General features: G+C 44.7%; 1 protein-coding gene and 1 long non-coding RNA gene across 5 annotated transcripts in view; both read left to right on the plus strand.

The window, feature by feature from the left end:
• The first annotated feature begins 5,723 nt into the window (after window positions 1–5,723).
• Window positions 5,724–15,353, plus strand: part of C1H10orf143 (chromosome 1 C10orf143 homolog) — a 38,705-nt gene continuing 29,075 nt past the window's right edge. The window contains exon 1 of one of the 4 annotated variants that reach the window (XM_070226581.1): window positions 5,724–5,885. In XM_070226581.1, the coding sequence (XP_070082682.1) occupies window positions 5,817–5,885 (69 nt within the window). In that variant the 5' untranslated portion in view covers window positions 5,724–5,816. 4 annotated transcript variants of the gene reach the window in all.
• On the plus strand, window positions 6,081–10,689 carry LOC138920581 (uncharacterized). Its single transcript, XR_011432006.1, has 3 exons — window positions 6,081–6,262; window positions 6,630–6,816; window positions 9,179–10,689. It is a non-coding gene; the product is annotated as an uncharacterized lncRNA (long non-coding RNA).

Below are 15,353 nucleotides of genomic sequence, written 5' to 3' on the forward strand. Positions count from 1 at the left end.
ACTGGTAGGTGATGAAGCAGATGGGGAGGCAGCGACCTGCCAGATTCTTAGGGAGAAGAAAGCTCTTGACTGCACACTCTCCTGCACAAGTCTCTTCAAATGCAGAGGTGGGTGTTCAGAATAAAGATGATTCGTGCTCCTGTACAAAGGAGGCTCACCTTGAGAAAGCCACTCCTGGGTGTGACCCTGCACTCTCCAGTGGGCATCCGAAACTTGCCCTGTGAAATTAAGGCCCTGGGGTGGAGCTAGAGCTGTTCCTGTTTGTTTGTTTGATGGAACTCACCTGGTTTTCAGGATGACCTGTGGCTTAATAAGGAGGCTTTCCCCAGGAACCAAAGGCTACAGGGCAGGGAGAGGGCGGCAAATCCAGACAGCACGCTGTGTGAATTCAGGTCTGCCACATCATCCTTCTGCAGCCCTGGGCACAAGAGGTGACATCTCTGAGCCGGCTTCTTTATCTGAACAAGAAGACAGCCCTGCAGCATTGCTGTGAGGATGAAATCAAGGAGGCAAATTGACTGCTAAAGTCTCTGATGCCCAACAGAGAGTTATTTCCTGAGAACCCGCTGCAGGCCTGGCTCTGTCCGGTGGAGGATGAGCACCCTGGAGGCAGATAGGGAAAATCCATCGGTGAAAAAGAGAGTTCCCAGCCAGTGCTGAGTGTCCTAGGACTGGAGTGGGGCTGGGGTGAGCATGCAGTGCTGCTTTTCATCAGGGGGTCGGCAGGACTGCTCTGAGGAAGGGACGGCTCCCTCAACTTCTGAAAAACAAGGAGGAGGGAGCCATGCAGTTTCTGGGCAAAGGTGATAGCTGTTATTGTTATAATACGCAAAGAAAGTGTAAATTTCAAAGAAAAAATAACCTGATCCCAGTGCCCAAGGAAGTGCTGGGAATTTTTTTTGAAGGAAAGGAAAGAGCATTTATTAGACATCTACCATGCGCCAGGCTCTGTGCTAGAGGCTTTATATATATTATCTCTTTGACATCCCAACAAGATAAGCAGAGGCAGCAATTGTTAAAGGAGGTCACTGGAGCTTGAGAGGGGGAAGGTTAAGCCAATGGAAAAATGGAAGTAATGGCTTTGTAACAGTTGAATCAAAACTGTTACTCAATCTCCTCCCCACCACACACACACACACAAACACACACACACACAGCTCTCCCTGGGCAGGGCTGAGCTGGGAGTGTTAATAAAGGCAACCTGCAGCTACTCCTTGAAGCTCTGACTTCCCTGGAAGGCAGGCAACAGGAGCAGGCTATTTTATTCCTATTTTACAGATGAGCAAACTGAGGCTCAGAAATGAACGCTCACCCCAGCATACATCTCTAGTTAGGTGCTGCAGCCATAAGCAAACCAAAGCTCCCCAGAAACTTCCTGAACGGTCCAGTGCTTAGTTGGGAAAAGGTTAGAGGCAGTCACACTAGCCATGATGAACTGTGAGCTTACTATGTCGCAGACATCACAGTCACTACTCTACAGACCGTATCTCACTGAAAACTCAGAGCACCCGTTGAGGTAGGCATCCCAATGTTATACACCAAAAAGGGGCGGGGACTGAGAGGGTACAGCAGCTTGCCCAGGTGCTAGCAATCGGCAGAGTGAAATTGGAACTCCAGTCACCTTCCTCCTGAGAGCTACTTCCCCTGGAGGTGTGAACGCTGACTGTAAGTGGTGCACAGAGAAACAAATTTTCTTTTAATATTTAATGTATTTCTTTTCTTTTTTTATTTTGGTAAAATATACATAACATAGAATTGACTATCTCAACCATTTTGAAGTGTACGGTTCAGTGGCATCATGCACGTTCACATTATCGTGCAACCATTACCATTATCCATCTCCAGAACTCTTTTTATCTTGCAAAACTGTGAGTCTGAACCCATTAAACACTAACTCCCCATTCCCCCACCCCCAGCCCTCGGCAACCATGCCTCTGCTTTCTGTCTCTGTGAATTTGACTGCTTTCTGGACCTCGTGTAAGTAGAATCATACAGTACTTCTCCTTTTGTATCTGGCTTATTTCACTGAGCATAATGTCTTCAAGGTTCCTCCATGTTGTAGCATGTGTCAGAATTTCCTTCCTTTTGAAGACTGAATCCCACCGTATGTATATTCCACGTTTTGTTTACCCATTCATACCTCTACAGAAACTTGATTTGCTTCTTCCTTTTGGCTATTGTGGATGATGCTGCCATGAACATGGGTGTACAAATATCTGTTTCAGTCCCTGCTTTCAATTCTTTTGTGTATGTATCCAGAAGTGGAATTGTGAAATCACATAATAATTTTAGTTTTTTGAGGAAACGCCATACTGTTTTTAATAACGTCTGCCCCATTGTACATTCTTACCAGCGATGCACGTGTTCCAATTTCTCCACATCCTTGCCAACGCTTGTTATTATTACTCTTTTTTTATAGTAATCCTCCTAATGGGTATGAAGTGGTATTTCATTGCAGTTTCGATTTGCATTTCTCTAACGATTAGTGATGTCGAGCATCTCTTCATGTGCTTTGGCCACTTGTATGTTCCTGTATCTTTGGAGAAACGTCTACTCAAGTCCTTTGTCCATTTTTTAATCGGGTTGTTTTTCTATTGTTAGTTGTAGAAGTCTTTATGTATTCTGGATCAGATCGTTACCAGATTGACTTGCAAATATTTACTCCATTTCATGGGTTGCCTCTTCACTGCATTAATAGTATCCTTTGTGACAAAAAGTTTTTAATTTTGATGTAGTCACATTCATCCTCTTTTTCTTTTGTTGATTGTGCATTTGGTGTCCTATACAAGAATCCAACGTCATGAAGATTTTCCCCTATGTGGTTTTCTAATAGTTAACGTACTTGTTTTAATATATTAAAATAATGAGCACTTTTACTCATCATTTTATGGATATTTTAAAGTTTTTTAAAATTGGGGATGTTAAGAATTTAAATAACTATACCAGGTAGATAATAGGAGAGGTTTCGTATACATCCTGCAGTTGGTACTCAAATGACTGGTGTTCGGTAAATAGTGAGCATCCTAGTGAATGTAATATACCTCCTGCTGCATGCAGTCTTAAAGGAAGAAGCATCCACGGCACTTGTAAAGAACAGTACCGCAACTTTATTCAGGGGGACTATAGTGACAGGTATAGGGACCCCTGCAATGGGGTTTTGCAGTAGGGGAGAGAGATTAGGCTCAACTCCGAAAACAAGGTTAAGTGGGGATTTTTAGCCAAGGAGGGGGGTCAGGGTCAGTGGATGGGAAATTGTAAGAGGAAATATCAGAGGTGAGGGAGATTCTGGCTAAGTTGACTTGACAGGATTCTTGCTGAAGGAAGGCCAGGGTGCTCAGACATCACCTGGGGGTTGACAGAAGATGAGGAACCCCATCAGATATGGAGGGTGGGTGATTAGGGCTAAAGTGACTTAGCAGGATTCTGGCTAAAATTGGCCACGAACACGAAAAGCCCAAAGTCAGGGCCTAGTTGGTAAGAGAGTCAGAGGAGCCAGAGAGGAGTCTGGCGGAGGGGACTGTCTTTGAGGGCAGGTCCTGGGCTGAGCTTTTCCCCATTACTCAACGTTTGTCTCCAGCATCTGAAAAAGCAGCCCTAAGGACAAAGACCAATGATTTTGAAACTGCATGGCAAAGCATGTCATTTAATCTAAACTTCAAGACAAAAAAAAAAGGTTTTTAAAGTATTTTAAAGTAGAGGTGGTATAGTACAGGTGCACACTAGTATCTGACTTCAATTCTGAAATACAAAGTTCTAAAAATTATAAGTTTTTTCCTAAGTTTGGAGCAAACTCATTTGAACTAATATCTGTATTTACAGCCTTCATATATCCCACTTAGGGTGAATATTTGTGGATATTCACACACTTTTGCTGCAGAAATACTGCGTTTGATTATAGGGTGTTGTCCCAGCCCCCGCTGGAGGTGTTTCATACAGTATCTATACTGTCATTTGAAAAAATCCTAAAAATTCTGAATTCCAAAAATACATCTGGCCCCAAAGTCCCCCCCACAACTTTATTCAGGTGTAACTGACAGATAACATTGTGCAAGTTTAAGGCGTATGATGTAATCATTTGATATATGTATATACTGCGAAATGATTACCACAGGAAGGTTAGTTCACACATCCACCACCTCACAGGGTTAACTTTTTTCTATGGTGACAACTTTTAAAACTCTCTCTTAGCAACTTTCAAATACATAACAGTATTGTCAACTATAGTCACCACGCCACACATCACTTCTCCAGGACTTACTCATCTTATAAATGGAAGACCTCAAGGGTTTTTGAAACAGGATTGTGAACTGGCAGTGGCAGTGTTAGTCCTAAGAGCACTAGTAGGAGCCATACACCATTCATTGAGAACTTAGCTCCTGTCAGGCATTGTTCTAAGTACCTGATATGTAAATACCTGATTTAAACCTCAAAATGCCCTATGAGTCATCATTATCTTTTATAAATGAGAACACAGAAGTAGATTAGCTACTTAATGTGCTGAAGATCACCCAGCAAGTAGCCCAACTAAGTAGGGTGTCATGCATTTCACTATAATGCTTCAGGAGAGGGCCTTTTAACAAAGAATGCCTTCAACTGCAGCAGAACGGGAAACTCACAGTGACTCAAATAACAGAGACACGACAAGAAGTCTGGAGACCGGTGGGCAGTTAGCTGTAGGTGGGTTCAGAAGCTCACTTGTTCGGGCCTAGGTGCTACTTTCCACTAGGTTTCCCACCAGCTGCCCTCACGGTGACAAGGAGGCTGCAGCAGCTCCAGGAAGCTTACACTGGAAACAACAGTAGGGAAGAAGACAGTCGCCGCCCATCAATCCCCTTTTAACAGGAAAGAAAATCTTCCCCAGAGCCCTGTGCTCAAGAGACCTCCTTTACTTCTCACTGGCCAAGACCAGGTCACCCGCCCACCGCGAGCAATCACCGGCAAAGGGCGGGCTTGGATCGATTTTAATTAGTCAGAAAGGGTCCCGGGGCGGGCGCACCAGAGCAGGCAGGACGGGAGCTCCGCGTAGAGGGGGCGCGCGGTGCGGGGCGAGCAGAGCCCGAGCACGCTCCAGCCCAGACCGACTCCTGGTCCCCGGCTCAGCGCTGGGCTGGGGGCGACACCAGTTGTTTTGGGGGCGCCCAGCCAGAACCACCCCACCAACGGCGCGGGCGAGAGGCCTCTGTTTCCCCTTCCGCACAGCTGAGTGCTCCGGCAGCTCACCGCTCCAGCCTGCGGAGCAGTGGAGCGCCCTCGGGCGAGGAGTCACCATGCACCGGGGAAGAACCGGCTGGAGACCATGCCTCCCCGCAGATGTACCGGGCTCCCCTCCCGCCCGGAAGCGAGGCCAACTCCCCAAGACTACAACTCCCAGAGACCCCCACAGGCTCGCCCATACTGATTGGCCCGCTGCGCCATCTATCAGCCAACCAGCCGCAGGAAGTCGGCTGCAGCCTGGGCTCAGGGACCAATGACGAGAGAGAGGAGGCGGGCGCTCCTGCAGCCGATCGGAGGTCTGTAGTTGAAGCGTGGCGGGACCCTAGAAGAGTAGGTTCTTCGAAGCCCCACGGCCGATTCGGTGATCAGAGAAGCAACACGCCAGCCCTCTTTGCAAAATAATGACCTGGCCAGACGTCCCCGAATGCCCAGAAGACTCTGGTCTCCGCTACTCCTGCCTGCGGCCGTATTGACGCCCCGCCCCCGTCTCTCATTGGCCCCCCAGGGACACGTGGGGGAAGAGGGCGTGGACGCGCGGCGTGGGCAGGGCGCCGGCCTCAGGCGGTGATGGGAGGCCGGCCGGACTCGGGTTTGGGGCCGCAATGGATACCCAGGCGCCGGGCCGGTGGCGACGGCGGAGGCCGGAGGAGCTGCAGGTTCCGGGGGACCCGGTGAGCCCCCGGGGCCTCGGCGTTGGGAACGGGAAGGCGGCACCGCTGGGGGGCCCCCAGTGGGCCGAGGCTCCAGGCGGCTCCAGGCGGCCTGGTCAGGGAGGAGGCCTGGCGGAAGCCGCCGGCATGCACTTGTCGGGGCGGGGCACGGGGTGGGCGGTGCCGTGACATCGCCCCTCCGGCGTTCCTGCGTTCGCGCCTGCGCAGAGATGGGGGACCCGGGCACTCCAGGGACTGCACAGCCAGGTCCCTCACCCGTGCGCGGGGCTCCGTGCCAAGCCTAGTGGATTCGGGGTCTACGTCGGGTGGTGTCCCGCGGCGTCCCTGAGTCACGCCTCCACGTGCAGACGCCGGGCTGGGTGTGGTAGGGGTGCCAGGTGAGCAGACACACCGGTCGGGTCTCGGTTGAGTGCTTTGACGGGAGAGAACAGGGTAAGGGGAGGTGGTTGGTGATGGGGGCCCTAATCAAGATCGGAGTGGGTGGGTGATCAGGTCTGTGTGAGACTAGAAGGGAAAACAGCTTGTATAGGAGGTAGGAAAGCGCTTAGCCTTTTAGCGAACTGGAAGAAGTCCTGTGAGATTGGAGCTGGAAGGCAGAGCCTCTGAGCAGCACTGTTATCGTCCACCTCTCCTTGCGAATTGCTGGTTTCGCTCGATCTCAGTTATTTCGTGGTTCCTTGCTAAGAGCAGCGATGAGCAGCCAACATATCCAGCATCTGAATTTTTTCTGTCTGCTTCTTCTAGACCTACAGGCTCGATAAGCGCAGGATCTGTCTTCCAAGTTAATGCAGGCATCGTCTTTCTCAAGTGTTTTGCACACCATAAGGAGTGACTAGCTTTCTTCCCTGCAACATCTGTTTCCTCACCACCCACTGCCTGACCACGGAGACAGTGTCACTTATGTTCTGTCACAGCAGCACCCCACTTCCAGGTACCATATTACTAGGGCATAGGTTAAACTTCTGTAACAGCGAAACTTCAAACCACATTGGCTCCAACGAGGTGAAAGTTTGATTCTCCCACACATAAACAGTGTGGAGGTGAGCAATCCAGAATGCAGGATCCTAAATGTAGGTATGGGGCTGGTGGTACCCAGATCAAGGACATTCCAGGAACCCGGATCCCTTCTGTCTTGTGGCTCTGGTACCTCCTGGGTGTTGTCCTCTTCTGCGAGGTAAATGCTGGTTCATTACTAGGGTGCACATTTTGGGGGAGGGGGAGTAAATAGTAAAGTGACATGATCCTACTGACATTCTAAGATCTTACTCTGGCAGCTCTTTGGAAAATGAAAGGGATAGTGATGTTGGAGGAGGTCATCAAGAGGATGTGACATCTTGTTGATCCTTGAGCTGGATCTAGGCGATCAGAGACTCCTCACCCCCTCCTCTGTCCTTGGAATGTATGTTCTGCCTGCTGTTCCCAAACTAGGAGCTGGTTTCAAGGACATAGGCTTGAAACAGTAAGGTGGCGTTCAGACCGTCTGGACTGAATATGTGACTGAAGCCAATTTAGGCCTCTATAAACAGATCTTCCTTGACTTACGATGGGGTTATGTCCCGATAACCCCATGGTAAGTTGAAAATATCATAAGTCGAAAATGCCTTTAATACACCTGACCTACCAAACATCACAGCTTAGCCTAGCCCTGCTCAGAACATGCTCAGAATTCTTACATTAGCCTACAGTTGGGAAAATCATCCAACACAAAGCCCATGTTATAATGGAGTGTTGAATATCTCATGTAATTTGTTGAATACTGTACTGAAAGTGAAAAGTAGCACGGTTGTGTGGGTGCAGAGTGGTTATAAGCACATTGGCTGTTTACCCTCCTGATCATGTGGCCAGTGGAGCCCTGGCTCTCTGCTGCTGCCCAGCTTCACGAGAGAGTGTCAGACCTCATATCACTAGCCCAGGAAAAGATCAGAATTCAAAATTAGAAGTACAGTTTCTACATGAGTGCCTATCTCTTTCACATCCTTGTAAAGTCAAAAAATGGTAAGTCGATTTGTAGCCACCCAAGACAAGCCTCAGATGTAAGTTCCCTTGCTTATTAAATGTGCCACCTACCCATCTGGGCTGAGTGGGCTGCCTCTTTCTTCAGTCTCTCCTTGCCCTCTGTCCGGGAGCCAGTTCGTGAACCAACAGGAGGTCAGAATGAAGGCAGGGAGGAGTGTATAGATGATGAGAGGCGACGGAGGGAATGGTGCAGCGGTGAAAGCAGACACTTGGCTATATGTTTTGGAAGAAGAACTGACAAGCTTATTGGTGGAGGGCATGTGGAAGGTAAGGTCAGGAGAGGGGTCCAGGATGCCTCCCAGAGTTGTGACAAGCACCTGGGCAGGTAGTGGTGCTGCTGTTGAGAGAAGATTGGCGTGAAACTGCAGGAGAAGACGAAGAGTTCCGATTAGGCCATACTAAGTTTTATGTCTTTGAGATATTTCACAGAGATGTGGCAGATACTGCTAGTCATTGAGTGGTTGCCATGTGGATTATCTGGATTTCATAACAAGCTGTTATACTCATGAGGAAACTGGGGTCAGAGAGGTTAGTCAACTGGCATAAGGATACACAGCTAGGAAGTGATGGAACTAAGTCTTAAGCCCCGCTCTCTGCCTCCAGAGCCTGGAGCTACACAGCTCCCCTGTGGGGCTTGTGGAACTGAAACACAAGGCTTCACAACAAAGTCCTAAATCGGCCATAAAATGAAGGGTGAGATGCCATGGGCTGTCAGGTGGGGAGCCAGAGGTCATTATTGATCAGAGAGAACCGGAGAGGCTTGATGAAGAAACTTTGAAGGATCTTTCAGATTGGAATTGCTGAAATTACGTGCCCAGCTTGAGGTTGCAACGCTTCCTGACTGTTAGCAGAGAAGGATGAGTTGGGTGTTATTGCCGTGGTGTGTATGGCCTCCTAACTTGATCAAATTCTTCTTTATGTTGTATCGTGTCCTAGTCTTTGATTTAATAATCCAGCTGGAGTTCAATAAAGCATCCAAGTTCTTGTCCCACGTTTTCTCTTCTCTTTCTCACACACACACACCTGCCGGAATTTGGCTGTTTCCTACCTCCGCTGACGGCCTAGCGGCTTACACCCTGTGAATTATACCCCGCAGTGGGGTTTTAGGAACTGCATCTCCCGGGACTCACCTCTGTAAGAGCTTTGCAAGTGATTCTCCCACGGAGCCCGAGGCCGTCTCCTCCCATGTAATCCTGTGAGCGTCTCATCTGTAGGGTTAGCTAACATGGTAACATGCGTAGCAGTTAAGTGTCAGTCTTGTTTCTCCTTTCCGTTAGGCAGACATTTTTTGAGCACCTGTTGTATACCAAGCACAGTTCCAGGCTCTGGAATAAGAAAAGTGAAGTGAAGTCTTCAGTTGGAGTGACCCTATGACTTGGGGGCCTCCAGTGCCCGGTTCTTTGCAGTCCCCCTGCCCACCACACACTCACCACACCAGATGTTTCAGAAGAAGAGTGCCCAGAACACTGAAGATTTGTGTCCACTCAGCCTTTCATCTCTACGAAGACTCTCCTTCCGGAAGAGCTCTGTAAAGGCAAGGTCTCTGGATGGAGCGACACCTGAGACACCTGGGCTCAAAACATCTGAGTTGGGCCAAGATCCATTTCTTCAGCTTTTGATTCCTAGGGATAAGCAGCCATTTCCTCTGTTGTAATTTCTTTCCATTCTTTGTCACTGTCCTTTAGAAATAAAATAGGAGGATGTATTAATTCATTGCCTGTTCCAGGCTTTTTTGCTTATCATTTTTTTTTTTTAATTTGGGTGAGGAAGATTGGCTCTGAGCTCACATCTGTTGCCAGTCTTTTTGCTTGAGGAAGACTGTTGCTGGACTAACATCTGTGCCAGTCTTCCTCTACTTTGTATGTGGGACACCGCCACAGCACGGCTTGGTGAGTGGTCTGTAGGTCCACACCTGAGATCTGAACCCGAAAACCCCAGTCCACTCAAGTGGAACACACAGAATTAACCGTTATGCCACCAGGCCGCCCCCAATTTTTGTTTTTTATACCATTATTGGGGTATAACAGACTGCACATATATAAAATGTATAGTTTGGCTTTTTGGCTGTTATGAATAATATGTTTATGAATACTCATATACAAGTTTTTGCATGGACATATGTCTTCATTTCTCTTGGGTATTTACGTAGTTGTGGAATTTCTGGGTCATGTAATAACTGTCTTTAGCCATTTGAAGAACTGGTAGATGATTTTCAAAGTGGCTGCACTATGCACATTCCCACCAGCAGTGTACAAGGGTTCCAGTTTCTCCATATCCTCACCGACACTTATATGTATTTTAATTATAGCTATCCTAAGTAGATGCGAAGTGTTATCTCTGGTTTTGCGTTTTCCTGATAACTAGTAATGTTGAATGTCTTTTCATGTGCTTCTTGGCCATTTGTATATCTTCTTTGGAGAAATGTCTGTTAGATCCTTTGCCCATTTTTTAATTGGGTTATTTGTCTTTCTTTTGTTGAGTTGTAATAGTTGTTTATATATTCTGAATACAAGTCTCTTATCAGATAGTTGATTTGCAGATTTTTTCTCCCACTCTGTACCCTTGTTTTCTTCTAAAAATCATGGTTTTAGCTCTCGCATTTATTTTTTTCCAGTTTGTTGAAAAATAATTGACATACATCACTGTATAATTTTAAGGTATAATGGTTTTAATGGTTTGATTTACATGAAATCTGTGAAATTACTGAGAAATGATTACCACAGTAGGTTCAGCTAATATTCATCTTCTTGTATAGATACAATAAAAAGAAAAGAAAAAAGGAAAAAAATTTTCTCCTTGTGATAAGAACTCTTAGGATTTACTCTCTTAACAACTTTCCTATATGTCATACAGCAGTGTTGGCTGTAGTCATCATGTGGCACATTGTGTCCCTAGTACTTATTTATCCTATAACTGTAGGTTTGTACCTTTTGACCGCTTTCCTCCCATCCCCCTCCCCCTCCGCCTCTGGTAACCACAAGTCTGATCTCTTTTTCTATGAGTTTGGTGTTTTGTTTTGTTTTTTAGATTCTACGTATGTGTGAGATTATACAGTATTAGTCTTTCTCTGTCTGACTTATTTCACTTAGCATAATGCCTTCAAGGTCCATCCATGTTGTTGCAAATGGTAGGATTTCCTCATTTTTTATGGCTAGATAATATTCCATTGTATATATATGCCACAACTTTTTTATTCATTCATGGATGGACGCTTAGGTCGTTTCCATATCTTGGCTGTTGTAAATCATGCTGCTATGAACATAGGGTGCAGGTATCTTTTCCAGTTAGTGTTTTGGTTTCCTTTGAATATATTCCTGGAAGTGGAATTGCTGGATTATATGGTAGTTCTATTTTTAATCTTTTGAGGATCCTTCGTACTGTTTTCCATAGTGGCTGCACCAATTTACAAACTCATCAACAGTGCACAAGGATTCCCTTTTCTCCACATCCTTGCCAACACTTGTTTCTTTCTGATGATGGCCATTTTAACACGTGTGAGGTGATATCTCAGTGTGGTTTTAATTTGCATTTCCCTGGTGATGAGCGTCTTTTCATGTACCTGTTGGCCTTTCATAGCTCTCACATTTAGATCTATGTTCCATTTTGAGTTAGTTTTTGTGTATGATGCAGGGTAAGGTTCCACCTTCATTCTTTTGTGTGTAGATATTAAGTTGTCCAGACACCGTTTGTTGAAAAGACTATGCTCTCCCCCCGTTTAATTGCCTTGGCATCTTTGTTGAAAATCACTCCTCTGTAAATGTGAGGATTTTTTCTGGATTCTCAGTCCTGTTCCATTGATCTGTGTGTCTGTCCTCAGTACCACGCTGTCTTGATTATTGTAGCTTTGTAGTAAGTTTTGAAACCTGAAAGTGTGAGTCCTCCAGCTTTGTTCTTTTTCCACATTGTTTCGGCCATTCCAGGTCTGTTGAATTTCCATATGAATTCTTGGATAAGCTCATCAATTTCATCAAAAAAGCAAAGAAGTCCACTGGAATTCTGATAAGGATTGGGTTGAGTCTATAGATTTGTTTGAGGAATACTACCATCTGCAATGTTAAGTCTCTGATCAGTGAACATGGGATATCTTTCTAAGTTTCATTGATTTTTCTCTATTGCTTTTCTATTTACTATGTCATTAATTTTCACTCATCTTTATTATTTCTTTCTACTTATGTTGAGTTCAGTTGTTCTTTTGTTTCTAGTTACTTAAGGTGGAAGCTAAAGTCATTGAGTGGAGACCTTTCGTTTCTGATGTAGGCATTTAGTGCTATACATTCCCCCTAAGTTCTTCTTCAGTGCAAATTTTGATTATGTTTTGTTTTCTTTCTTTCTTTCTTTTTTTCTTGAGGAAGATTATCCCTGAGCTAACATCCATGCCAGTCCTCCTCCACTTTATACATGGGTTGCTGCCACAGCATGGCTGATGAGTCGTGTCTGTCTGAACCTGGGCCACCGAAGCAGAGCACACCAGACTCAATCACTATGCCATGGGGCTGGCCCCTGTTTTCATTTTTTTTTGGTTCAGACTGCTTTGTAATTTTCCGTTTGATTTTTTCTTTGATGCATTTCTTATTTAGAAGTGTGTTATTTAGTTTCCAAATATTTGGGGGTCTTCTAGAGATATTTCTGTTATTGCTTTCAAATTAATTTAGTCCCACTGTGGTCAGAGAACGTATTTTATATGACTTGAGTTCTTTTCAGTTTACTTAACCTTCTTTTTTCTTTTTCTAAAAATTAATATTTTTATTTTATTATGGTAAGAACACATAATATGATATCTATCCTGTTAACTAATTTTAAGTATACAATAATATACTAATGTTGTCTATAGGTACAGTGTTGTACGGCAGATCTCTAGGGCTTATTCATCTTACTTAATTGAAATTTTGTGCCTGTTGATTAATAACTCTGCGTTTCCCCCCCACAGCCCCTGTTAACTAGCATTCCAGTCTCTGATCTTATGAGTTTGACTATTTTAGACACCTCGTGTAAGCAGAATCACATGGCACTTGTATTTCTGTGTCTGGCGTATTTCACTTAGCCTAACGTTCTCAGTATCTACCCATGTTGTCACATGTTGCAAAATTTCCTTCTTTTTCAAGGCTGAATGGTATTCCATTGTGTATGTATACCACATTTTCCTTATCCATCAATCTGTTGGTGGACATGTAGGTTGTTTCTACATCTTGGCTGTTGTGAATAGTGCTGCTCTGAACGTGGGAGTGTCAATATCTCTTTGGGATCCTCATTTCAGTTTTTTTGGATAAATATCCAGAAGTGGGATTGCTGGATTATGTGATAGTCCTATTTTTAATGGTTTGAACAACCTTGATACTGTTTTACATATGAGACTTCTTTTATGACCCAAAATATGGTCAGTCTTGGGAAATGTGTATTCTGCTGTTGTTGTGAAGTGTTCTCTAAATGTCATTTAAGCCAAGTTGGTTGATAGTTTGGTTTAAATCTTCTGTATCCTTGGCAGTTTTCTTCATGTTCTATCAATTTTTGTGAGAAGGTATTGAAACCTCTGTAATTCTATATTTGTCTTTTCTCCTTGCAGTTCTATTAGTTTTTGCTTCATGTATTTTGAAGCTCTTTTATTAGGTACAAATGTGTTTGTGAATTGTATGTCCTTTTGACGAATTGACTCCTTTATCATTATGAAGTCACCTTTTATATCCCTGGTATAATCTATTTTGTCTGATATTAATCTACTTTGATATTTAATAGAGCAACTCAAGCTTTCTTTTGATTAATGTTAGCATTGTATATCTTTTTGCATCCTTTCACTTTTAATCTATTTATATCTTTGTATTTAAAATGAGTTTCTTATAGGCAGCCTATAATTGAGTCTTGGGTTTTTCTTTTTTTATTTCAATCTGACAATCTCTGCCTTTTCATTGGAGTACTTAGTCTATTTACATTTAATGTAACTATTGACACAGATTAAAATCTATTTTCTTGCTATTTGTGTTCTATTTGTCTTATCTAATCTTTATTTACTTTTTCTGCTTTATCTCTTTTTTGGTTTATTGGGATCTTTTTTTATGATTTCATCTTGTTTCCTTTGTTGGCTTCATGAAGTTCCCATTTTGCTGGTAGGGTCAGGCAGTATTCCCAGCCCTGTCTGAGCACCAGGCACTGCTGTTTCTAGTTCTTTCAGGTGCTTCCTTCCCTGCCCGTGGGTAATTCCCTCACATTCATCTGCTGATCAGCACTCAGCTGAATAGTGCAGATCTTTGTGTTTCTCTCTCTGTGCTGCTGTCTTCTCGCTAGTGCTCTGTCCTCTGAGCCTCCCCACACTCAGCATTTTCTCTCAACTCAGGGAGTCCACCAGGCTCTGCCTCGGTTTCCCTTCCCTGTGCTGTAGCCTGGAAACTCTAGGCAGTGAGGTAAGGCAGATGTAGGGCTCACCTTCTTTGTCCCTTGTCTCAGGGGTCACTGTTCTTTGTTACTTGTTGGTCAGTGTCTTGGAATCCATTGTTTCATTTATTTTGTCCATTTTTGGTGGTTTCGTGCGGGAGGGTGAATCTGTTCCCTGTTGCTCCATCTTGGCCCAACAAGCTGGTTGGATTATTGATTCAAAGTTTAAACAGAAGTTGAAACACACACACACACACACACTCAATAAAGTTAAGTTTGAGGGACTCCTTGGCAAGTTCGAGAATGTTACTTGTAATTGTTTTCTACCCTGTTTCGATTTAGAGTATTTTTAAGTTCATGTGGCTTGTGCACTGCAGCAGCATCACTGCTGACAAAAACCTCTAACAGTGAATGTTTTCTGCGCGGAGTGTAGTTTGTCAGCCATTCGTGTGACTTGGTTTGGCCGAGCTGTGGGTTCTTTTGCCGGTCGGACAGCAGCCTGGTGCACATGCTGTAGACGGACATGTTTTCCCTTTCCTTTACACTCGCACACATGTCAGGCCTTCAGTCATGATGAGCAAGCTCGAGCTTTTCAAAAAGCCAGATAATTTTGAGTTGCCGTCTGGAATGATTTTCGTGCAACTGTGGAAACTTCGCTGTGAGTAAATTGTAAAGTTCCAGTCTGCCGTTTTCACCAGTTCTTGGTCTTATGAACAGCTGCCCCCATGTTAGAGAGCTGAGGATATTTTATATCCACTCTGCTCTGTGGATAACTTTCGGACCTACCTTTGCTAACACTTGGAAGATTATCCAGTAAAGCTAGTAGTCCTTGTCAGCAAAACCGCTTAAATGTATTGATGACTTTACTCCATTTAAGTAACCCTATGGGGTCTAACTCAGGAAGTGAGAAAATTCCGAGTTAAATTTGCTTGTTTCACCCCGTAGGGTGGAGATGTTACGGCTCGTCTGCTGAGTGAGATCCCCACTGTGAGAACCTAATGAATACTAGCTGATGGTGTGGACCCCTGACAAAACCCTTTTATTTTGCCTTTCTTTGGTCACTGTTCATTCTAAACAATTGTAGCCCAC

Source organism: Equus caballus, chromosome 1, assembly GCF_041296265.1.
Source record: "Equus caballus isolate H_3958 breed thoroughbred chromosome 1, TB-T2T, whole genome shotgun sequence".
NCBI classification, from domain to species: domain Eukaryota; kingdom Metazoa; phylum Chordata; class Mammalia; order Perissodactyla; family Equidae; genus Equus; species Equus caballus.